Source organism: Myxocyprinus asiaticus, chromosome 20 (assembly GCF_019703515.2).
Source record: "Myxocyprinus asiaticus isolate MX2 ecotype Aquarium Trade chromosome 20, UBuf_Myxa_2, whole genome shotgun sequence".
Taxonomy (NCBI): Eukaryota; Metazoa; Chordata; class Actinopteri; order Cypriniformes; family Catostomidae; genus Myxocyprinus; species Myxocyprinus asiaticus.
Genome location: NC_059363.1, coordinates 17,680,451 through 17,705,756, shown reverse-complemented (window position 1 = coordinate 17,705,756; position 25,306 = coordinate 17,680,451). Strand labels below are relative to the sequence as shown.

At 37.7% G+C, this 25,306-nt stretch overlaps 1 protein-coding gene across 4 annotated transcripts in view; it reads right to left on the bottom strand.

Moving 5' to 3' along the window:
* LOC127411540 (SH3 and cysteine-rich domain-containing protein-like) overlaps positions 1-18,416 on the bottom strand; it is a 45,847-nt gene extending 27,431 nt beyond the window's left edge. For 2 of the 4 annotated variants that reach the window (XM_051647200.1, XM_051647203.1), the window contains exons 1-3: positions 18,087-18,416; positions 13,604-13,958; positions 5,546-5,575 (exon numbers count right to left, since the gene is read on the bottom strand). In XM_051647200.1, coding sequence (XP_051503160.1) covers positions 5,546-5,575; positions 13,604-13,958; positions 18,087-18,194 — 493 coding nt within the window. In that variant the 5' untranslated portion in view covers positions 18,195-18,416. The remainder of the gene's footprint in view (positions 1-5,545; positions 5,576-13,603; positions 13,959-18,086) is intronic. The other 2 variants (XM_051647202.1, XM_051647204.1) reach the window with 1 other exon arrangement.
* Between the last annotated feature and the right edge of the window lie 6,890 nt (positions 18,417-25,306).

Below are 25,306 nucleotides of genomic sequence, written 5' to 3'. Positions count from 1 at the left end.
AAGGGGACGAGGCACAGTCTGGAGGGATTCAACCTCCTAGCACCTCTCAGGAACCTGATGATCAAGTCGTGCTTCCCCGAGTACTTACCATCTACTGCATCGTGATGAGACGAAATAGCGGCTACACACACCTTCAGGGTGGAGGGGGACAGCCGACCCTCCAGCCTCTCCTGCAGGAAGGAAAGCACCGATCCGACTGCACTTCTCTGGGGGTCTTCGCATCGGGAAGAACACCACTTAGCGAACAGACGCCACTTCAAGGCATACAGGCACCTCATAGAGGGCACCCTAGCCTGAGTGATCGTGTCTACCACCGCGGGTGGTAGGCCACTTAGGTCTTCCACATCCCGTCCAAGGGCCAGATGTGGAGATTCCAGAGGTTTGGTCGTGGGTGCCAGATGGTTCCCCGTCCCTGAGAAAGAAGGTCCTTCCTCAGGGGAATTCGCCAGGGGAGGCTGTCGCGAGGAGCATGAGATCTGAGAACCACGTCTGGTCAAACACTGTAAAGTTTTTATAACTGCATGATATTCTGGCCAAATAGACCACGGTAGTAACTAATTTATAGATTGCCATTATTACCAACCAGTGGTCAACATCATTTCAAGACTCACATGTCCTTGGTAAGAAAAGGACTAAAGGATTTATTTATAAAAATGATTGCCATTATAAAGAAAAATACACGTGTGCTAGCAAGTGAAAAGCTCTGCACCAACTACAGTATAATTATTGTATTTCACTACACACATACACACAAACGTGTGTGTGATTACACAACTATACATTTTCCTTGCTCTCTCTCATTAAAGCATTTTGTTATTTTTTTAACAAAAAAAGTTACATAGTGAAGCTTTTACAACATATACTACATATGGATTACTTTTACTACAATTGTCTGTGCTTTTTGGAGAATAACAGTGTTGATAACCATCCATTTGCATTGAATGGAACTAAAGAGTGGAGAACTTATTCTGAAAATCTTTGTGTTCTGCTGAAAAAGAAAGTCATGCATAAGCATGTGATGGTATTCGGTTATACGGTATATCACGGTAAATAACATGCACGATATTGTTAGCGTGGACACTTCAAAATACCATAAATAATTCTAGATAAACTTTTATCCAAATTGCTTAGATTTTTCTGATCGCACAGTAGTTTTTATTCCATCAACGAATTGATATTTACAACACTGCGAGTATGCGGCACAAACGACACATGCGCACTCTGATGTAAACAAACTGGACTAGAAGCATGGGAGTGATGGTTTCCCTTTGTGCAAAAAATGCGGCAGAAAAGTGGCAGCGAAACACGAGAACACCTCTAACATGATTGCTCATGATTGTGACAATCATTCTGTTCAATTCAGCAAGATAAAGGTAAGTTGTGACAGTTCTGCTCGTTTTTCCAAAATGTTTTTGTAAATTAAGAGACATTACTTTAAAGCCCCGTACACACATGCAGCGACTTCCAGCGACAAAGCGACACGATCCCATTCATTTTCAATGAAAGCTGGCCACACGAGCAACAGCAACCTCTAGTGACTAGATGTGGCCGTGGCAAGCGAAATGACAAAGTTGAGAAAAGTTTAACTTTATGCAAATGAGGAGCAACTTTCAGGAGTGACAGCCAAAAGTAGTGAAGATGGTGTTCACTGGAGGAAAAATGAACATTTCTGGGAGCGATTTCAATGTTCTATATGATGTGTCTGTTATCACATACATGGATATAATAAAAAATGATGCGTGGACAGGAAAATGTCAGCAGTCTGAGTGAGTTTGATTCGTACATTGATAGTTCATTCATCTTGCTAATGATCTGATTCAATGAGCACTGCTGCAGTTCATATAAATAAAAACACTCTTGTGTGTTCATTTTTAGGGACAAGACAACTGGTTATTTGTCAAATAAGAATGACGTTTTAGAAATTACTGGCAAACTGAGTTGGTCTGAGTTGTAGATTTTGTACATTGATAGATCGCTAATCTAGTTAATAATTAAATGCATTGAGCACTGCTGTAGTTTATGTAACAACACTCTCCACAGCAGAATGTAATTTTTTAGTGACAAGAAAATGTATTCCTTGTCAAATTAGAATTATATCTTGGATTTACCAGCAATATATCTTATCTGTGATCTAGGGTGACAAGACGTCCCCGTTTTCCGGGGACAGTCCTGGTTTTTGGTGACCTGTCCCCGACTGGAGCTGTCCCAGGAAAAGTCCCCATTTTTCCCGAGTGTTCAAGACAGCGTTCAAAGTGAAATATTACACAAGAAATCCATAGCAGCAAAGCAAACCATGTGTTGTTTATTTTGACCAACAGAGGGAGCTGCTCGCTATAGCAGCTTTAATTCATTCGTCTTCCTTTATTGATTACTTGATCGGGCCAGTTTTGAAATGAAGAATTGGAAGACAATTATCATCATTGTTATAGGCTTCAAGGCACATACTACAGTAGCTATTTATGTTATAAAGTTATATTGTTATGTATTTTATAACAGGTTCTGAATTTGCCTTGAGATTTTATTGCAGACTATAACATGCAGGTGAAAAGTAGTCAAATTAATCGCCGCAGATGAACCAATAAAATCAATAATATTATCTTTAATGTATATCATTTTTTGTGAATATCAGCGCTATCGGCCCACCACCTCCTCTCCCTCCCTACACTACAGGAAGCACCTTCTCACATATTTGCTCATTTGTTGTATTAACATATACCCCAAATACATTTAAAATAAGAATATGACATAAACAACATGAAAAAATACAAATGTATAATAAAAATATTTGCAAAGAAATGTACAGTAAATCAGTACATACAGCATAGATTTGCACCTTGCAGGGAAACGAGTGAAAAGGAGCACCATAATACATAAGACTTGATCAAAATAAAAGGTAGTAATTAAGAAAAGCAGGTCCATATAAAATAAGCAAACAGTTAGGTAAAATAATATTATAATAATTATTATTATCATTATTATACAATATTGAATATCTTTGTGTCATATGATAAAATATGTTTTAGATGCTAAATGTTTACATTCTTCACTGTATTCCATAAAATGATTAAGATGTTCAAAGGGCAGGACCCCTGTGCTGTGGAATCAGGTGCAATAGTTCCTCATTGTTTATACATGTTTATGGATTGCATTGTTTAGAGGAGGCCTGAAATGAAATCCTAAAAATCTTAAATTCTGTTTTGATGAAGAAAAAAATTCAGATACATCTTGGATGGCCTGAGGGTGAATAAATTATCAGCAAATGTTCATTTTTGGGTGAACTATTCCTTTAATACCATTAATTCTTAGTTTACTAGACCTTTTTATTCAAATTATTATTTATTTATTTTATTTTATTATCAAATTTTATTTTAAATGAACTCAAAATTTTAAGGCAACCAAGTTACTTGCTTTTGTAAGTTAAACCAAAATCCTTTCTTACAGTGCATAATTCAGCACATTACCACATTCACCATGGTCAAAATACCTTTTTTAATAAGTAACTTGACATTTCAATGACCTACTGAACTCTGAACTTGAAATGTCCCCATTTTTCATTTCAGAAATCTGGTCACCTTACTGTGATCACAATTTTTAAAGATATGGCTGGACGTGCAATCCACCAATATAGTTAGAGCAACAGCAGTAGGAACGCCCAGGAGCGACTTCATGGTACAGAGTCTAGAGACATCAAGCGATAAAGTCGCTGCAAGTGTGTACGGGGCTTCAGACACAATTAGCTAAGTGACAACTAAGATGACAAAGAAAATGAACTGTTGTTGTCATTTGCAGATGTGTAGCTTGCTTTCAAGTGGCCGAAGAGTAGTTCGCTAAAACTCCGGTAGCTACACAGTTACGTTTGTGTCTCGTAGTAACAACTAATATACAGTTGGAATCAGATAATATCAAGTCCTATTATCAATAATGGCAATGTGGATCAATAATGATTTCAATATTAATCTCAAGTTAGAAATCAATGCAAACATACATTGCCACACAGTGTGTGTGAACTTGTGGTTATTAAATTTGTAGCTAGCGCCTAGCAACAGGCTTGCTATCCAGAAAAATACAAAAAAAAAAAAAACATGCACAATTGTTGTAGCCTAGTAGCTGGCTTGATAAAATTAGTTTAGCCTTTAACATTAACCTCAACAAAACAAGGTCTGTACTGATCAGTGGCCCCATGGCATAATGACCATTTAAATATTAAGAAATCAACTATTTGGCTATGTATCTATGGTGTTGATGAATTTCTTTAACGTTCAGGGTTCTTTTCAAAGTTCTTCGTTATCTGTTCATTTAAAGGCCAGTTTGGTATTGAAAAAGTAATTAAACTTGTTTAAACTTTGTTTATCTTTCAACCCATTTTGCAATGTCATTCAATACCATGATAATACAGTATCCCGTGATAAAAGCTTCAACAATTATCGTGATGTGAAAATTTGATACCGTCACATGCCTAGTCATGCACATCTTGGATGAAATGAGGGCGAGTAAATGATGAGAGAATTTTCATTTTTGGGTGAACTACCCCTTTAAGTTACAACATCCACTCTCTCCTTTCATTAAGGACAATATTTTTTGGAATAAATAATATCAAAACACTCTTTAATCCTTAACTGCCTTTGACTTCTCCTACTCTGACTCCTCCCACTTTGACTTCTCCCTTGTCTCTACAATGCACTAATAAAGAAACAAGAGAGGGTGAATATTTAAACAGAAAACATATTTGCAGGTTTCCAAGTCCACACAGGTAGTTGTGTGAATTTTCATTAACCATAATTGTCTAGACAAAATAAACAGCACTTGCCTGCCACAATTTATTTAACACTCAGTGATGCATGAATCTTTGGGTGATCTTTAGGTAAATGAGAATTAATTGGGCTTAATTGCTTTCAGAAATAAAATGACTGCTTCTGTGAGCCATAAACATAAACATATTTTGTTGTGGTGACAGAATAAATACTAATTACAGTAATTACAGTCATATTTTCATCTGCTTCCCAAGAGGAAGCAACAGAATTGAAGATAATTTATTAGACACTAAAATTACTTATGGGTAAAAACTACCTGTTGGTAAAAACTGCCATCCTTTCTCAATATAGTTTTATCCAGTGTTAATCCTGCTGTATCTCAGTGCATAAAACAGAAATGTAAATTACCAAAAGTAACTCACAGCCAACTTACATTAATAAGAAATGTAACTATCCCCTCTATAATAATGGCATGCATAGCAAAGCTCTGAACAACAAGATCAGACACAGAATAGTTTAATCTATATTCTTATGACAGTAATGAGAAAAAACAGGCAAGAACACTCTTAGAAAAATGTTTTCCTCACGGAATAAAGGGATAAATATTGACCGTTCTAGGGACAAATTCAAGCAATGGTCTCCAAAGCATATGGGGAGCTACTTCATAAACATTTTTCTGAGAGTGTTGGACAAGTCATAATGAGCGCAGCGGCCAGGGTGGAGAGGGGTGAGTGGGGTTTTCTATTTGGCTTCTGTTTCTAGTGGATTCAAATCATTATACAGAACAGACTTACCAAACACCTTGCCCGCTCCCCCTTGGCAAGCTAAAAATTACAGAAAAAAAATCCCCCTAGCATTACAATTATTGCATGTAATATTAATGCATGCATCAAAATAAAATGGTTATCATACTGATCGAAACACCTACATTATTTACAGCTCATTTTCATCCACAATGATTTATGTTTTATAATGTACATTTTTTAATACTGCACCCAAAAACAAACTGTAAAGCAACATTACGAAAGTAGCATTATGTATTATGCTTGGCTGAGCTACTGAACACACAGACACAACAAAGACACCAAACAACACAAGAATTTTTGCGATTTGACCCTTGTAGTTCTTCTTGATTAAAAATAAGCATGTATCTCTGAGCGATGCAGTGTTGTAATAGTGCTGTAATACAGTCTAATAATCTTCTATTACTAAAGAATATAATTAAGGAGTGTAGAATAGAACATGTTTTCAGATTTTGAAAAATAAAAACATTGTTTTTTGTTTTGTTTTTTATATTTGACGACTAATAGGATGAAAACATCAATACCCACTGTTGTGGAGCTGATGTGTCACAAGGCTCATTTGTCTGTCTGCTACAACAAGCTGCTTCCAGCAAACCATTGATTAATCAAGCATCACGTGCTCTGTCCAGACTCTCTCATGCATTCCCTTACCGTCCACTTCAGCCATTGAAAAAAACATCTTTAATGTGTTTAATGATTTAGTGGTAATAATGTTTTTGGCACTTTCCGTGATTACTACTTAATTTTCAATTGCCTGTTCCACCAAAGAGGTCTTGACCTTATACAGTTAAAGTCAGAAGTTTACATACACTTAGGCTGAAGTCATTAAAACTCATTTTTTAACCACTCCACAGATTTCATATTAGCAAACTATAGTTCTGGCAAGTCGTCTAGGACATCTACTTTGTGCATCACACGAGTAATTTTTCCAACAATTGTTTACAGACAGATTGTTTCACTTTTAATTGACTATCACAATTCCAGTGGGTCAGAAGTTTACAAACACTAAGTTAACTGTGCCTTTAAGCAGCTCGGAAAATTCCAGAAAATGATGTCAAGCCTTTAGGCAATTAGCCAATTAGCTTCTGATAGGCTAATTGGCTAATTGGCGTCAATTGGAGGTGTACCTGTGGATGTATTTTAAGGCCTACCTTCAAACTCAATGCCGCTTTGCTTGACATCATGCGAAAATCAAAAGAAATCAGCCAAGACCTCAGAAACAAAAATTATGTACCTCCACAAGTCTGGTTCATACTTGGGAGTAATTTCAAAATGCCTGAAGGTACCACTTTCATCAAACAATAGTAAGCAAGTATAAACACCATGGGACCATGCAGCCATCATACCACTCAGGAAGGAGACGCATTCTGTCTCCTAGAGATAAACGTAGTTTGGTGCGAAAAGTGCAAATCAATCCCAGAACAACAGCAAAGGACCTGGAGGAAACAGATAGACAAGTATCTAAATCCACAGTAAAACGAGTCCTATATCGACATAACCTGAAAGGCTGCTCAGCAAGGAAGAAGCCAATGCTCCAAACTACCATAAAAAAGCAGACTACAGTTTGCAAATGCACATGGGGACAAAGATCTTACTTTTTGGAGAAATTTCCCCTAGTCTGATGAAACAAAAATTGAACTTTTCAGCCATAATGACCATCGTTATGTTTGGAGGAAAAAGGGTGAGGCTTGCAAGCCGAAGAACACCATCCCAACCGTGAAGCATGTGGGTGGCAGCATCATGTTGTGGGGGTGCTTTGCTGCACGAGGGACTGGTGCACTTCACAAAACAGATGGCATCATGAGGAATGAAACTTATGTGGATATATTGAAGCAACATCTCAAGACATCAGCCATGAAGTTAAAGCTCAGTCGCAAATGGGTCTTCCAAATGGACAATGACCCCAAGCATACCTCCAAAGTTGTGGCAAAAAGGACAACAAAGTCAAGGTATTGGAGTGGCCATCACAAAGCCCTGATCTCAGTCCGATAGAAAATTTGTGGGCAGAACTGAAAAAGTGTGTGCGAGCAAGGAGGCCTACAAACCTGACTCAGTTACACCAGTTCTGTCTTGAGGAGCGGGACAAAATTCCAGCAACTTATTGTGAGAAGCTTGTGGAAGGCTACCCAAAACGTTTGACCCAAGTTAAACAATTTAAAGGCAATGCTACCAAATACTAACAATGTGTATGTAAACTTCTGACCCACTGGGAATGTGATGAAAGAAATAAAAGCAGAAATAAATCATTTTCTCTACTATTATCCTGACATTTCACACTCTTAAAATAAAGTAGTGATCCTAACGGACCTAAGACAGGCAATGTTTTCTACGATTAAATGTCAGGACTTGTGAAAAAATGAATTTAAATGTATTTGGCTAAGGTGTATGTAAACTTCTGACTTCAACACTATATACAAATTGAATTCATACATCAATGTAATCACTTTTACATAATCTGTTTACTTGATATTCTTATTTTAATTTCACTATAATATTTTTCTTTTACTATTTTCCAATTCTGAATTACCAAAACCTAAATGTATAGCTGTGTCCCACTTTTGTGCACTACTGTACCATTACAAATCCCATTACAAAAAAGTAATTTCTTTAGACAAATTAACAATTAAAAAGTAACATTTGGACCCTTTCTACTACAGCATGGTAGGGAGACAAGTAAATAATCCCATTTCATTTTCTTTCTTTTTTTTTTTTCACAACCTGTAATGAAGACTGGATTTGTCAAGCTCAACCTGATTAAAAAAAAAAAAATATGGGTTGGAATAGGCCCATCAGTTTATAAAATAACTACAAAGCAACATTTAGTCCCAAACTAGCAGGTACCTACTGAGTGATTACTTAATTTGGACCAAATTTGACACCCTGTTAATTGCAATCCTGTCACTCTGGTATAGTTTTATTTTATTTACATTTTGTCAGACATTTTACATTGCATTTTGTATTTTTAATGTTTATGTCAACATAATGTTTATCGGAAAAAAAAATCTAAATCAAATAAACAAAATCAAACAAATCAGGGTTTTGGTAAAAGGGTTGCACAAATTGTGAAATGGAAAATAAAACATCTCATATAATATTTAGTATGAGAATGGCGGAGAATGGCGTGAGCCTCCACACGCGCTAGTTCTCCACGGTAATGCACTCAACAAGCCAGGATTGACGTGCAGATTGACTGTCTCAGACACGGAGGCAACTGAGATTCGTCCTCCGCCACCCGGATTGAGTCAAGTCACTACGCCACCATGAGGACTTAGAGCGCATTTGGAAGTGGGCATGCCAAAATTGGGGAGAAAAGGGGAGAAAGAGAAAAAAAAATAATAAAAATAATAATATGCCCTACAGGAACCCAGCAAAATGATTCCATCATTCTACTTCATTTCTAAGGGTCCATGAGATGTTGTGTGGATTTAATTTCAATGTTGTTAATGCCATCAGTTGCCCAATGCATGGGATGTGCATCCACCCACACAGGCAGCCAACCATATTTCCAAAATGCTAAGACTCCTTTTATACTTTGAAATACAGCATGGTTTCTGTGTCTTTAGAAATAGGTGCCTCAGCCTGAGCAAAAACATGAGAACATTAGCATGTGTTGCTTTGCATCCAGATTCTGCTTTGTAAATTGCTGACTGACACTTTGCAATGGGCTCAGTATCAAGAATGACTAATACAGGATACACTCTCCACTTTTTAAATGAAATCAACAATCAGTTCATAGCCAATAAACATCTTCACTCCAGACAGTCTCATGGCTGGCAGTTGTCACCAGGGTCTGCCCATTAAAACATTTCTTATCATTTATACCCTCATATCTGATTAAACCAATCTTATTAGTCCAAAAATAATTGCATTTTTAATCATGGTCTGTTATGAATGCTGTCATTCTGTATGATACAACAGACTACCACAGGAGTATAGAAATTAAAGAGATATACTGTATACTCAATGATCTTCTTGAAGTTAAAGTGTGCAATATTTTCAATGTTAAAATACTTTCTCCCATCCCAGGCTAATTTGCAGAGACAACTAAAAGTAAGGAGCCATTCACATTGCATGCATTTTTGTGTCAGTCTGCATTTTTTCACCATTGTTTTTCTATATAAACCTGTGTTAGATGGACGACTTTGACCATTCCGCCTCATCCAGCTGTTTTTTTAGCATCTTGCACAGGAGCAGCATGTTTTTTAAACACTGTGTCAGGTAAAAAAGAAGGGCAATTTTAAAAAGAGCATCCTTAGACACTTGCGTTCTGTTATATGTGTTGCATCTACCTTTTTTAGCAAAAGAAAAAGCTCTGTTTGAATGGCCCCTGAGTCATTCATACACTGAAAAAAGTGGTAAACTGCAAAAAATTACTTTCGTTGGTGTAACCTAATTTGTCAAGTAAATTCTGTCATATTAACCTCCTGAGACCCCCGCGTGACTGTTGTGTGCATTTCCCATTTCCCTTTTTGATTTGTAACTAGTAGCACCTAATAAAAAAATTACAAATTTCTAGAGCAAATAGTTTTCCTAAAAATTCATGTCCACATATGTGGACAGCGGAACTAAATTGTGAAATTTTAAGTAATACCATGCTATAGAAAGTCTGATTTTTTTCATCAAATAGTTTGTGTGTCCAGGAGTGTTGGTTATTCATGTTTTTGAGACGTTACAGACATTACAGCTGATTTTCTATAAAGTTGAATAAATAATTCTGATTATAAGTAATAGCCAGCATCATCCAATCACTGCCAACCATGTTAAAATAAAATGTTGCATTATAACATTCTGAATCTATGTGCTGATTATCATTGTCCATGTCTGCCAAACATGTTGAGTGGTCCAAACACCATCTGCAGCCTGAAACTTTTGGTCGGATTTTAGGAGTGAATGCACTTAGCTGCATAGAAAGCTATAGGATGCACCCTTGCTCCATTGCTCCCTATCTAGTGAATGACTTAACCTCCAGTGTGCTGTTGTCTGCACTGGTCTCAGAATAGTTAGAAATGCACCTTATTTTCATCCTAACTCCATATAAAGCCTCGGAAAGCAACGTTTTTCAGCTTTTGCATGAATATATGTGTTCTATATGTGAAAATGCTAAGTAAATATACAGGAATGCATTTAATAATGCTAATGAATAGAACCGTATTGTACGGTGATAACAAAATAAAACAATAACAAAATGTAAATTAAAATGAAGTGAAATGACCAAAGATGTGTTAATGTTTTAAAATATTCAAAATAACTAACATGTGTTTTCAACTCTTGAGGGAATGCGGTCCTAAATTCCACATACTGTATGTGGACTTCATCTTTATCAGCGTGCTGATGTGCAAAAAATTAATGAATTTTTTAAAGCAGCACTAGAGACGCTACTCTTTACAACCAAATAGGTTTCAATCAAAAAATGTAAAAAGGTTTCTTACCAGAGGCACTTTTGTTGGCGCTGTGCCCATAGTAGCGGTTCCTGGAAATCAACGTCGTGCTGTTATGCCACGTGACACGGAGTGCCAGAATTTTAACCTTTAAATGACAGTGTAGAGTCTTGTGAACAGTATTCAGTTGGTTTTAATTCACTTAAATTATGCGTTGCGCATAGCGAAGCCAAAATACAACATCCACACATGTGGACGCGGGGTCACACAAGGTTAAATAAAATGATTGAATTGAATAAAACCAGTTAATTTTGATGTTACAACACAAGGACTCTAAAGATATTCGAGGACTCTTAAGACATTTAAGACATTACAGACATTACAGCATAATTTTCTGAAAAGCTACTTTGAAACAATGTGTGTTGTGAAAAGCGCTATACAAATAAAAATGACTTCACGACTTGACAAAGCAAATTTTTTAGGTTACCTTGCAACACAATTTTTCCAGTGCAATGGTCAATAAAACAGATAGTTCCACTCCAAATTGGTTAAGTCAATGTTACTTTTTCGGGTTTGTCGGGATTCTTAAACAAACAGAGCAATATTTTGGCAGAGCCACAGTATTTACACGTTTACACAAATTAACCTTCACTGGAAAAAGTGGTACCCGCAATTGTTACCTTTAAGAGGTAAAGTTCTCTCTGATCTAACTCTTAAAATTAGTTTTTGTTGGTGTAACCTAATGTATTCAGGTTGATTCAGTGATATTGATTAATATTTCTTACTTGAATATAACCAGTTAATTTCAATGTTATCACGTTTTTAAGTTAATAGGGGGTGTTCACGTAAAATTCTACGAAAACATTCATTATTTTGGCAATTCTGTTCGGTGACACTCGTGACAGAAATTACACACCTCAGGTTTAACTCTGAATTGGAAACTAACCACAAAGCAGCAGGTCAGATCTCCCTCTCTGTCTCAGATAACACATTCAACTTGGTCAATATGTATGCAAACATGGAAAACAGAGGTACATGATCTTGAAAGCCCAGTTGATATCTGATATCTGAACCAAATGTAGAGATTTGGGTCAAATGCACGTGTGCTCATATTTAATCCACCTGTAGAGATTTGGGTCAGACCCAAGTGTACTGATATCCGATCCACATCCAAGGATTTCACAGTTTGTTATTTAGTAATGACTCATTAGTCACAGCAGTCAACTGAAACCGCAAACATACACCGCAAACATACACAGAAGGACTACACCCTCCTCGCATTTATTTCTGACAGCTGGTGAAATTTCATAAAATTCACCTTCCTGCATAGCAGAAATTAAAATGCTGTGGGATAATGACCCAATAGATCATTCCTAATCTATCTGCTGCTCCAGCTCAGGTTTCTTACTCTGTTTTCTCTACATTTATTACAAAGCCATGAAATGCATCATACGGCCTCTTGATGTCCTTTGCATGAGGATGTGCCAGGGCCAGATCTGGCGCCCTGCCCTCATTAGTGTCCTTTTCTGAGTGAGTGGGTTTGTGTGGTAAAGAGGTGATGAGGCCTGACAGATCCATATGCCAGCCACAGACTGACAAGACACATGGTCTCTCTCTCTCTCTCTCTCTCTCTCTCTCTCCACACACACACACACACACACACACACACACACACACACACACACACAAAACACCATTACAACACAATCATTTTCAAATCAAAGAATTTTTCACTTTTCTAAGTGATTTTTGCTATTCGTTTAACCAACTGGCCCCAAGATCATTATTAGTGGATGCAGGGTAATTTCTGAGCATAAGGGGGCCCTAAGCGGCTGCTTATACAGCTTATTGCTAGAAACTGCCCTGAGTGGATGTATGAAATCAGTTACACTCAAGTTCCCACAGGCGTTCACGTAGGTGTCCTTGGTACTCGGTTTGAAATATTGCTATTTACTGCAATGACCAAATACATTTTGGGGCCACTTTGGTGCTATTAAACACTGCTCAGTTTATTTGAGCATCCTGACCAGCCTGACAATGTCTGAAATAATATGAGTTTGGGGCAGGACTATCTATTTACCTAAACAATTGCAGACAGGAGCAGTGTTCATGAAGTATGTTTGCAAACAGTCATTTTTTGTAATTCCGTTTGGTAATGCTTGTGGCCCAGAAATAACATAAAAATCTATCCACTAGCTGGCAACCTCACAAATCATCCCTGGTGGACTGGTCTGGACAGATGCCCCTTCATGGGGGCACGAATACAGGGCATAAAACTTGAAACTGGCTACAAAACTCCCTCAGTATGATATCTGATCTGATTCTGCCCGACTGACCATTCCAACAATAAATAATACACTTTGAAGTGAATTAGAACATAGCTGGGAGATCTAACTCATTATGTGGCATACTTTATCATTGTTCACTGCACTCTAAATGGTCAAACCATTGTGTGTTGTTTTGGTCCACAGTAGCAAAACATCATCGTATGGTGACTGAAGAACAGATGGAGAATAAAATATTCCAGACTATGCTTTTAGGCGTCTCATCTATAACCATTATTCTAGGGATCAAAATACTTTCTGCTGTCTAAACAAACACAGCTTTGTGCGTTTTAAGTAATGAGAGTGTTGAGGTGTTGTGAGTTCCTGGATAAAATATGTCTTCTTACCTACAATCATGTGGTTGCAGACATCGCAGAATTGGGGCTTCTTGAAGATGTGCTCTAGGAAGGTGTGTGCGTTAGGGTCTGTCTGGCGGGGCGCACGGGATGGAGAACAGATTGTGATGGGCAGGTTGCCCGGGATCACAGGGGGCAGCGGAGGGGGAGGTGGAGGAAGGGACATCACTGGAGGGGTGGAGACGGACACATCGAGAGTGCTCAGGTGACCCGTGCTGCTGCTGACATCAGAGAGCAGGTCACTTTGAAATTTCACATCCTCGATAGGCCGCAGGAAAAAATGGTCAGCACTTTTGCTGCGAAGACTTTTGGTCTTGAAGGACAGTGAACGCTTTAACCTCTGCAACTGAAACAAACAAATAAAACAATGGAGTAGAAATACAAAAACAGGTTTATGTATCTATAAGCATCTGATTCAGACATATGCTTAGCCTTATATGCGTTGTAAAAAAAAAAAAAAAAAAAAACCTGATCTCATAGAATTACAGTACGTTACTAATACTACATTTTAGAAAAATGACTTTTGTTTAGATCATTGTAGGAATTGCAGAAGTTTCCTGGTGAAACGAATAGGCGCTACAACGTTTATTCCCTATCACGAGTAAAACCGCAGATTATCAGTTCATAAACATTTAGTTTTCACCCTGTTCCTCACACTATAGTGTCCATATTATACAAGTGAATGGTGATCAGACCTTTGTAGTTCCAAAAATCACATAAAGGAAACATAAATTAATTAATAAGACTCCAGTGGTTAAATCCATATCTTCTGAAGCAATAGTGTGGGTGAGAAACAGATCAAAACTGAAGTCCTTTATATACTAGATCTCCACATTCACATCTGAAAGTCACATGTGGTGCTTGTTTAATTTCACTTTCACATCCGAAAAGTTAAAGTTAGTGAAAGTTAAAGTGGAGATTTAGAGTAAAAAAGGACTTATATATTATTCAGTTTCTAACCCACACCAATAATATTACTTCTGGAGATATGGATTTAAACACTGGAGTCATATGGATTACTTTTATGTTTCCTTTATGTGATTTTTGGAGCTACAAATGTCTGATCACCATTCACTTGTACTGTATGGACCTACAGAGCCGAGATATTTTTCTACAAATCTTCGTTTGTGTTCTGCTGAAGAAATAAAGTCCTACACATCTGGGATGAAATAAGGGTGAGTAAATGATAAGAGAATTTTCATTTTTGGGTGAACTATCCCTTTAACCTTCAAAACCTCATCTTTTTGGAAGAAAATGTACTGTCATGTCTCTTGGTACGTAACCTCTTTGCACACTGCACATTATCCATTATATCAGTCATACACTGACAGCCCTCTAAATTAGCTGACAACACCCACCAGGACCATCTCTGCCTGCTAAACATGTCCTCTGTATCACACCAACCTGCACTACTTCCGCCAGTTCTGTGCACTGGAACACAATACAAATTTAGTAGAATTGAAAGGTGCCCAGTAGTAACAGGTTAGACAGGATTTACTTTTTATAATGCCTCAAATATACACAAAAAAGAACAAGTCTTCGGTCAAGAATTAATAAACGCAGCGATATATGTGTGACAAATGACTGAATGTTTGCATGTGTGTGTGACTGTATGGGCAGCACCATGTGACAATGTTTGGACAATTCTTTCACATTGTGTTTCCACCAATGAAGATAGAGAATCAGTGGACTGTGTTTAGTGAGTTGCAGTTTGACTGCACGTCTGTGTATGATGATGACCTATTGATCTCTAATGCCCAACAGAGAGTGATTGATCGATTAGTCCCTCCCTTTCTGCTTCTTTCCATCAGTGCTCATAGTTCACTGTCAACTTATGAAGTCACTTCCAAGCAGCTTACCCTGTGAATTACATCAAATAAATCACAAAAGTGCCAAAAGTAATGTTGGTTAAAAATAGGCTAATTTTGGTTTCAGGTACTTCCTAGCATTTACAAGGCACTTGCTCAGTGGCAGAACCTCCGGTAAACAACAGGCAATCAAGAAATCCATTCAGTCATTTTACAATTTGCCTGGCAGTTACAATAAAATTAATGGAACGGGAACAAAAAAGGCTGATGCCTGAGACTATACTGCTAAAACAAATTGTACATGGTCTTTGAGAGAAGCTAGATTTAAGTTTCTTGCACACTGGAAATGAATGAACAAGTGATATAACTGTTGACTGAATAAAAGAGCAATATGTGACTGGTGCACTGAATAAACACAAACATATTACTGGAATATGTTGCCAAGGTTTTGAATTAAAAATGCATTGAAAGTACTTTTAAAAACAATGCCCAGTTCTGCAAGAAAACCACAAATCCTCTACATCTATTAGGAATCAATTCTGTTGCTGTCAGCACTAAATGTGTGCCCTGCTATACCCTGAAGGACGACTCTGAGAGATGGAGCTGATTAAGGTGGTAGTCAGGTATTTTGGCACAGGATTGTTTGCTCTGTTGAGAAAGTAAAGGACACATTTTATTGGGCCTGCTTTACATGGGACACATTTTTATCTAATCAGACACAAATGAACACAAGACACCCAATAGAGAATATTATTTACTTGGAGTTTTAGTTACAAAACCCCTGGACCAGTTCTGCTTGTCAAGTGTAAATTAATATGTTTACTGGGACAGAAAGAACCGGATACTAAATCAGTAGTTGAACACTGAGATGCTTGATAGATTTGCAAATAAAAGCCCTGATTCTGATTAAATCCTCTTTATTACTCATCACTGCTGAAATGGGTTCAACTGGGATGCAAACTGAATTACCTTATTTCTCACTATGCCTTTTACGTCTTGGAAATCTTTGAAATGCGAACAGCATTGGAGATTTATTTATTTTTAATCTGTTTTTCATTTGCATTAGAGTCTCCAATTAGCAACTAATGAGTCATATTCTGTTTTAGCTCACTATTACATCCTTATTTTGTGGTGTCTTCCCTTTCTAATGAGTGACTAGGCTACATAGATTTCTTCTACTACAGTTAGTTCTTCTTCTCCTAAGTTAAAAAAGGCCTGATATGAAAACTAGCCTTTGGTACAAATCACAATTCTGTAATATGTCAAATATAATATGGTTCTTATTCACTGTGATTCTTTTTTTGAATAAGATAAAAATAAATATTTTTACTGGTGACCTGATTAAAACATTTCCACATGACCACAGTAAATAACACTGAAAAGTAAGTGATGGCACTGTTCAGAGTAACAGCTCACAGTTAAACACCAATCCGTCAAATAATGATAATCTGATGTGTAATGACATTAACTTTATATTGCCATGGATACTGTTCAATATGTGATGTGCTAGATCTCAGCTCTTACACTCAGCCACATGAACAGCATTTATGGAGAGAATGGGAATGACATGAACTAAATGTCAATAATGAATTAGTTTCTGAATAACTACCTAAATAAAACAATATTGTCTTACAGAACTGAATCTTTAATAAATAAACCCTGATTCACAGACAATAAATATGCAAAATTCCCAACTGGGATTGCAGCTCTAATAGCATAGTGACCCATACAACATTTCCGGGCTGAATGTAGAACTCAGGGCCACAGATGACCCAGAAAAACAGATGAGCTCAAACAAATGATGGTGACGAAACACCACCTACTACAGCCTCACACATCAGATCTTAAATGAAACACACCAAATCAGACATCAGGGATGTACTGAAAGTAGGGGGGAAAAAGAAATACAGCAGCTTCACAAACCCTCTTCTGCAAAGTTAACTTTGCACACATTCAACATGGCAAGTCTTCTCATACGAACACTTAGCATACAAATAAACATTTATGGTAACACTCCACAATAAGGTTGTAGATAACATGTATTAACAATGAACAAAATTTTTATGGCACTTTTTATCATATATATTTATTTTTAAATTACAAGTTGTATATTTTAACAATAGTAAATGCATTATGAACTAACATAAACTGACAATGAACAATTCTATTTTTATTAATTAACCAAGATTACTAAATGCTCTAATAAATATAGGTATATTGTCCATTGTTAGTTCATGATACCTAATGCATAAACTGATGTTATCCTATAAAACCTTATTGTACAGTGTTGGTACATTTACTATTGCTTTTTGATAAATTAGGCTTTAGAAATAACAATATGAATAAACTCATTAATTATATTCATACAATGCCATATTATTTTCAGGATTAGGATGATTTTGTTTTTGGAAAACAAAGCAACAGATGAGCGCGAGTACTTGCTAAGGTCTGAGACAGCGCGCGCTCAATCAAATCTTTTTATCAAATCTATATTCAATATAATATTCTCGAACATTTTGCAAGTACAGATGGAAAACTGACGTGAAACGTGAACAGTACGGTACAGTAAAAGTGTGAAAAGACGTGTAAATTACGCACTACACAAAAATCTCTGTCGGTATGCTGTGTCTGTGCGTTTACTCTTATATGAGGTGTATGTGTCAAACCTTTGACTCCTGCTGGCTGATGGATGTGGGTGACTGAGGCTCACGCTGCTCCCTTTCGTTATCCTTGCTCGTAGTGTCTTCCTGAATCATGTTCGCTGGGGGAATCATGTTGGTAACAGTTTAAACACCACCAGATGAACTGTCGGGTACGTCTGTGTAACAGCCGCACTTACATGTTGAGTTAAGTTGGAAGTTAAACTACCGAATGTGCCCAGAATGAATGGTCAAAACGTACAATGTCGCACTAAAGAGATCACCCCTCGTCTATCGACTTTCCATCAGTTTGTACGTTGAAAACTGGAGATGCCGTCCGCTCGAGATGCACTCACTTCTTAAGGGTCGGCTCAGTCCAGTTGAGTGACTGGATCTGACTGCAAGTCTGAGAAACAGCCAATCAGCACCCGCTAGGGGAGGAGTTCACAACTGATTTATTCCCATCCTTATTTTAAATAGGTCCAATTCTGATTTTAGTGAGCAGACTGGCTGTTCTCAACTCCATTCTTAAAGGAATAGTTCACCCAAAAATGAAAATTCTCCCATCATTTACTCACCCTCATGTCATCCCAGATGTGTATGACTTTCTTTCTTCATCAGAACACAAATTAAGATTTTTAGAAGAATATCTCAGCACTCTAGGTCCATCCAATGCAAGTGAATGATGACCAAAACGTTGAAGCTCCAAAAAGCACAAAGGCAGCATAAAAGTAATCCACAAATCTCCAGTGGTTTCATCTGTATCTTCTGAAGTGATCCAATCAGTTTTGGTTGAGAACACACCAAATATAACTCTTTTATCACTATAAATCTTGACATCTTTAGTCTCCTTGGCAATCATGATGTCAAAATCAATAACACTTCCTAGTGCCATCCAGCACTCTGCGCATGTGTCAAGCACTAGGAAGTGTAATTGAGCTTGACATCATGATTGCCAAGGAGACTTGGGATGTCAAGATGTACAGTGAAAAACAATTTATAGTTTGGTCTGTTCTCACCGAAAACCGATTGGATCGCTTCTGAAGATATGGATGAAACCACTGAAGTCTCATGGATTATTTTATGCTGCCTTTATGTGCTTTTTGGAGCTTCACATTTTTGATCACCATTCACTTACATTGTATGGACCAACAGAGCTGAGATATATTTCTAAAAATCATAATTTGTGTTCTGCTGAAGAAAGTCAGTCATACACATCTGGGATGGCATGAGGGTGAGAAAATGATGAGAGAATTTTTAGTTTTGGGTGAACTATCCCTTTAACTTTAGATTCATCCAGAAATGTGTAAATGAGGCTAAAAATAAGGGGGTTAAAGATTAGTGTTACTGTTCCTCTATTCCATTATTGAATTGGATCTGTTAAACAAAAAGACTGGATAAACACATTTAATATTTTAAGTGAAAATATTGTACACTGTAAAAATAAAATACTAGAGGGCTCCTCAGATGCCACACCAGTGAAACCCTCTGGAGATTCTCCAGACACCCTTTAAATGTTAAATTACAGCCTTATTCCAAAATGGATTAAATTCATTATTTTCCTCAATTCTACAAAAAATACCCCATAATGACAACGTGAAAGTAGTTTGTTTGAAATCTCTGCAAATTAAAAAAAAAAAAAAAAAAAAAAAAATGAAAAAACCCACATGTACATAAGTATTCACAGCCTTTGCTCAATACTTTGAAGCACCTGTTCCAGCACCAATTACAGCCTCAAGTCTTTTCTAGTATGATGCTACAAGCTTGGCACACCTATTTCTTTGAGGCAGTTTCTCCCATTCTTCTTTGCAGGACCTCTCAAGCTCCATCAGGTTGGATGGGGAGCGTCAGTGCACAGCCATTTTCAGATCTCTCCAGAGATGTTCAATCGGGTTCAAGTCTGGGCTCTGGCTGGGCCACTCAAGGACATTCACAGACTTGTCCCGGAGCCACTCCTTTGTTATCTTGGCTGTGTGCTTAGGGTCGTTGCCCTGTTGGAAGATGAACCGTCGCCCCAGCCTGAGGTCCAGAGCGCTCAGGAGCAGGTTTTCATCAAGGATGTCTCTGTACATTGCTGCATTCATCTTTCCCTCAATCCTGACTAGTCTCCCAGTTCCTGCCGCTGAAAAACATTCCCACAGCCTGATGCTTCCACCACCATGCTTCACTGTAGGGATGGTATTGGCCAGGTGATGAGCGGTGCCTGGTTTCCTCCAGACATGACGCTTGCCATTCAGGCCAAAGAGTTCAATCTTTGTTTCTCATTGTCTGAGAGTCCTTCAGGTGCCTTTTGGCAAACTCCATGCGGGCTGTCATGTGTCTTTTACTGAGGAGTGGCTTCCGTCTGGCCACTCTACCATACAGGCCTGATTGGTGGAGTGCTGCAGAGATGGTTGTTCTTCTGGAAGTTTCTCCTCTCTCCACAGAGAAATGCTGGAGCTCTGTCAGAGTGACCATCGGGTTCTTGGTCACCTCCCTGACTAAGGCCCTTCTCCCCCCATCGCTCAGATTGGCTGGGCGGCCAGCTCTAGGAAGAGTCCTGGTGGTTCCAAACTTCTTCCATTTACGGATGATGGAGGCCACTGTGCTCATTGGGACCTTCAATGCTGCAGAAATTTTTCTGTACCCTTCACCATATCTGTGCCTCGATACAATCCTGTCTCGGAGGTCTACAGACAATTCCTTGGACTTCATGGCTTGGTTTGTGCTCTGACATGCACTGTTAACTGTGGGACCTTATATAGACAGGTGTGTGCCTTTCCAAATCATGTCCAATCAACTGAATTTACCACAGGTGGACTCCAATAAAGTTGCAGAAACATCTCAAGGATGATCAGTGGAAACAGGATGCACCTGAGCTCAATTTTGAGTGTCACGGCAAAGGCTGTGAGTACGTGATTTTTTTTCGTTTTTTATTTGTAATAAATTTGCAAAGATTTCAAACAAACTTCTTTCACGTTGTCATTATGGGGTATTGTTTGTAGAATTTTGAGGAAAATAATGAATTTAATCCATTTTGGAATAAGGCTGTAACATAACAAAATGTGGAAAAAGTGAAGCGCTGTGAATACTTTCCGGATGCACTGTATTCTATTAATGTACTCAAGGAACTTCAATATATATTTCAAGTGCCTTGAAGCCTTTATCTTATTTTGGCTTCACTAAAGTCCTTACAGTTGTTCAGAGTTCTTAAACTATGAGTACGTTTCTTAGAAAACTGAAAAGGTTTCCACCAGTGTGGCAACTAAATGGTGTCTCAGGTATCATATCATTTGTACAGTGTATGCAATGAGGTAATAAAATAACTTTACAGTCTGATAATGCTTTCAAGGCTCAGCTGCAAATGTTTTGGAGCATCTACAAGCTTTGCATATTGTAAATATCTCTAAAAACACAACTATTTTATTTTGTCAAGGCTGTTGATCTAATTAATTCCCATCATAATTTAATTAGTCTCACCATATGTGGGAGATTCTTCTCCATCAGTATCCTATGAGATGTTGGATCTGGGATCACAAACATTCTGTTGTTTTCACTCATTATAGAAATGTCATGTCAAATCGAGATAACCCCATTATTTACACAAATTTGGTTAAAAAAAATAATCAAGAATGACCAATTTAATGTGTTACAGTGACATCAGATGTAGAAAAACATATCCATCACAGTTGGTCTGATGGCAACAGATGGCATCTCATTTATATGAGAGAAAGAATACGGGAGCAGTGAGAAGAGAAGTGGAGGAGAGGAGAGGGAGGAAGGGCTGTAATTTTCACCCCCAGCTGCAGAAGACTGAAGCCCACTGGGTAAGAGAGCAGGATCTTAATTAAAGAGGGCACATGGGTTTAACTCCTCTACCTAGTTCAAAATCTAGCACAGTGGCACCAGTATATAATCAGTCTCACCATCTCCTATTGATTTCAACCTTAAACTAGTTTTAATTTGACCACCATTTAATTGTAAATATATTAATAGATATATTAATAGGCTATGTGTGCTATGTGCTATACATACCTGATACATTGCAATTTTCAGATTTGTAAATCTCTACCAAGCAGAAGAACTTAAAAGGGAGTTCACTTTTAGAGTTAACCCAAAAATGAAAATTCGGTCATCATTTACTCACCCAAATTACTTTCTCATGTGGAACACAAAAGGAGTTATCTAGAAGAATATGCAAGCTGCTATCACCATGGTCACAATTCACTTTTAAAGCACGGAAAAGAATGGCAATGCAAGTGAACAATGACCAGGAAGAGAGCAGCGGAAAAGCTCATTTTTTTATGTTTCATGGTAGAAAGACTGATCGCATTCTGAATTCGGTGACAGAAGGTCGAAAGTTCTTCAGCTGAAATCTGTTTGTGTGTACCGAAATACAATCTACTGCCCCCAGTGGCCGAATATGGAAGTGTTGTTGAACTTATAGGCTTGTGTGAGCTCCAGTTTCTGGGTGAAATGTCCACAGAGTGGCACCAAAATCAAGTTTTTGTTGATGTTGTTGTTGTAAATGATGTAATATTGCTGTGTTTCTCAACTGGTGGGTCGCAGGACTATTCAGACTGGGTTGCGGACAGCAGGGAAAGAACAATGCCATGGTTCTCCCATTGAAGATATTTTGGCGGCCGCCCAAGTGATAGCCTATTTAGGACTGCTGAGGCAGATTTAATGATAATCTAGCAATCAGCTAAAGGGTTCTCATCTGCACTTTTGCACAAGTGTAACGAGCTCGCGATCATGATCTGCTCTTCTCTCTGGCACGCGCGTGCAACAGCTGGGCTTCCCTCGATATTGCGGAGCACAGACCTCAAAACTGATATGACCAATTTCAATTCGAGTGAGACTTTTCTAGTTTAAAGCGTTACGGAGGAAGTCAAGTCAAACCTCTCAAACAGCAGGCAGTCCTGACATGCCAAACAGCACTGAGGAGGAAAAGAGCAACACTGTGCTATGAGCTAATTTATTTATTTATTTATTTATTTTCATTATACGTCATCACCTTTACAAAATTGTTTCACGGTTTTACATGAGTAAAAGTAACTGTTATATTTTAACAAAATGTTATAGTTTCATATGAAATAATCTAAAGGTAGAATCTATTAGAACTCATTTTATATCAACAGTGGCAATTGTAGTTAAAGTTTCAAGATGTGTTTCAGCTAGTATTTATTTTTTCATAAATAATATCATTTGTTATTATTATTACTATTATTTAAGACTAGCTACACTGACCTAATCATGGTAATGAGGAGCCTTTCCTCTTGTGTAATATGTATGTTCTGTTTGAATTATGTTTGAAATTAGAAACAAACGGGATAATAATGGGCTCATACAAGTAAATATGCTCTTCAATTTTTAAAAGGGGGGAGAGAAAATGTTCTGTCGCTTTTGTTGTTGACGTCAACAACAAAAATAATGTCACTTGATGCATGTCCTTGTACTTGAAAACCATGAACAAAACTATGCAACATAAAAGGAAATGCGACCCAGGATCCATTAAATACAGGTTACGTTTTTACTATGGTGGGTCACCACTTGATTTCCAATGTAAAATCTTGGTCCTGAAACAAAACCAGTTGTAATATAGTCAAACCACTGTAATATAGTCAACAGGAAATGCATATTTTAATAACCATACACCCTAACTCTAACAATACCCTAAACATAACTGTGAGTGGAGAAAAAAATCTTAGAAAGGAAATGCAACCTCTGAATTGCATTCATCATCGATTAGGTAAACGCAATCCCGTATCTCTGAGTATCAGTAGTGCCAAAGGAACAGGTAAACACTTTTAAATTGATGCAAAAAAAACAAAAAAAAACTGGTGGGAGTAGGGTTGCCAACTGTCCCGTATTAGTCAGGACGTAGGCGTATTTTCGCAGAAATCATACTGTCTATTGTCTGTTAACCCGTATTTTAGCTGAAAAATGTTCAAGGGTGACACCCCCAGATGGACGGCGAAATGTCTGGTATTGAAGGCTTTGTTTCCCTATGAAACAGAAAATGCTTCAATAGACTGATCCTGGAATTCCTCCCCAGTCTAAAATAAGTGCTTCATCTGTTGGTTACCAGATGATGTTTGAAATAACTGCTCAAACCTTTTCCCTGCTGCTCAGTCCATGCTAACGAAGTGATCAGACGCCCATTTGGCATTGTAAATAAGTTGACTTAGATTCACTTAGATATGATTTTTGATCTACAGTATGGACTTCCCTCTGATTGAGCAATTACCTCAAAATAGTATTTAGAATAGTAATGCTGTTTATCTAAACCTAAATATAGTTAACATTTTATATGGATACTACAATATCTGATCTCTGCTAAGTTTAGCATTTGTGAATAATGGACTGAGGTAATTGCGTTGGCTTCTTGTTTGTCAGATGACTCAACATAAACTGAGATAGAGGCAGACAGAGAGAGAGAGAGAGAGAGAGAGAGAGAGAGACAGAGGAAGAGAGAGATCCAGTACCACACTGAATATTTAATGGCATCCCACGTAAGGTGTGATGAGGGCATCATAAATTAGGATATGATTAGTACAGCATCACAACAGTCTGATCATCAGTACAGTATCTTCATGTTCCAATCCATTTCTTATCTGACAATGATTATGATCTTGTCACTCTTTTGAATATCATCCTCGCTGTGTGACACACAAAATTATGGTCACTTTGATTCCTTACAAGGATGTTCAGTCCAATGACTTGTTGAACTGCCACACCCTCCATCCACTGCTGAAACAAAACCAAAGGGAAATCTTAAAATCTCTCAATGTGAGAACATAACGAAACTGCTTTCAGTATTTTCCATCTGTTCCATTCAAAGCTCCACATTAATCATAAAGTCACAAAACATAAAAGCTGCTCAAGATTTGTTCAAGCATGGTACACACACACACACACACACACACACACACACACACACACACACCTCTGCTAGTAATGATATTTTACTCTAATAGTTTTCACCAGGACTGAAAGATGAAACAGGTCACAATGCTTCTGTGCTAAACACTTTAGGATAAAACTAGATTAAACTGGAGAGCAGAGAACAAGATCATAGAATTTAAAAGTCATAAGGTCACAGTCACACACACATATCCAGACACCAACACAGCACAAAGACAAAATTTCTGAGTACTTTGAAAAAAGAGACATCTTGTTTGTTCAGCTCTTCCTGAAATCTATCAAAATAAAGTAACAGAGCAAAAGAGTATCAATCAGATAACACATCAAAGCAGATCATAAAA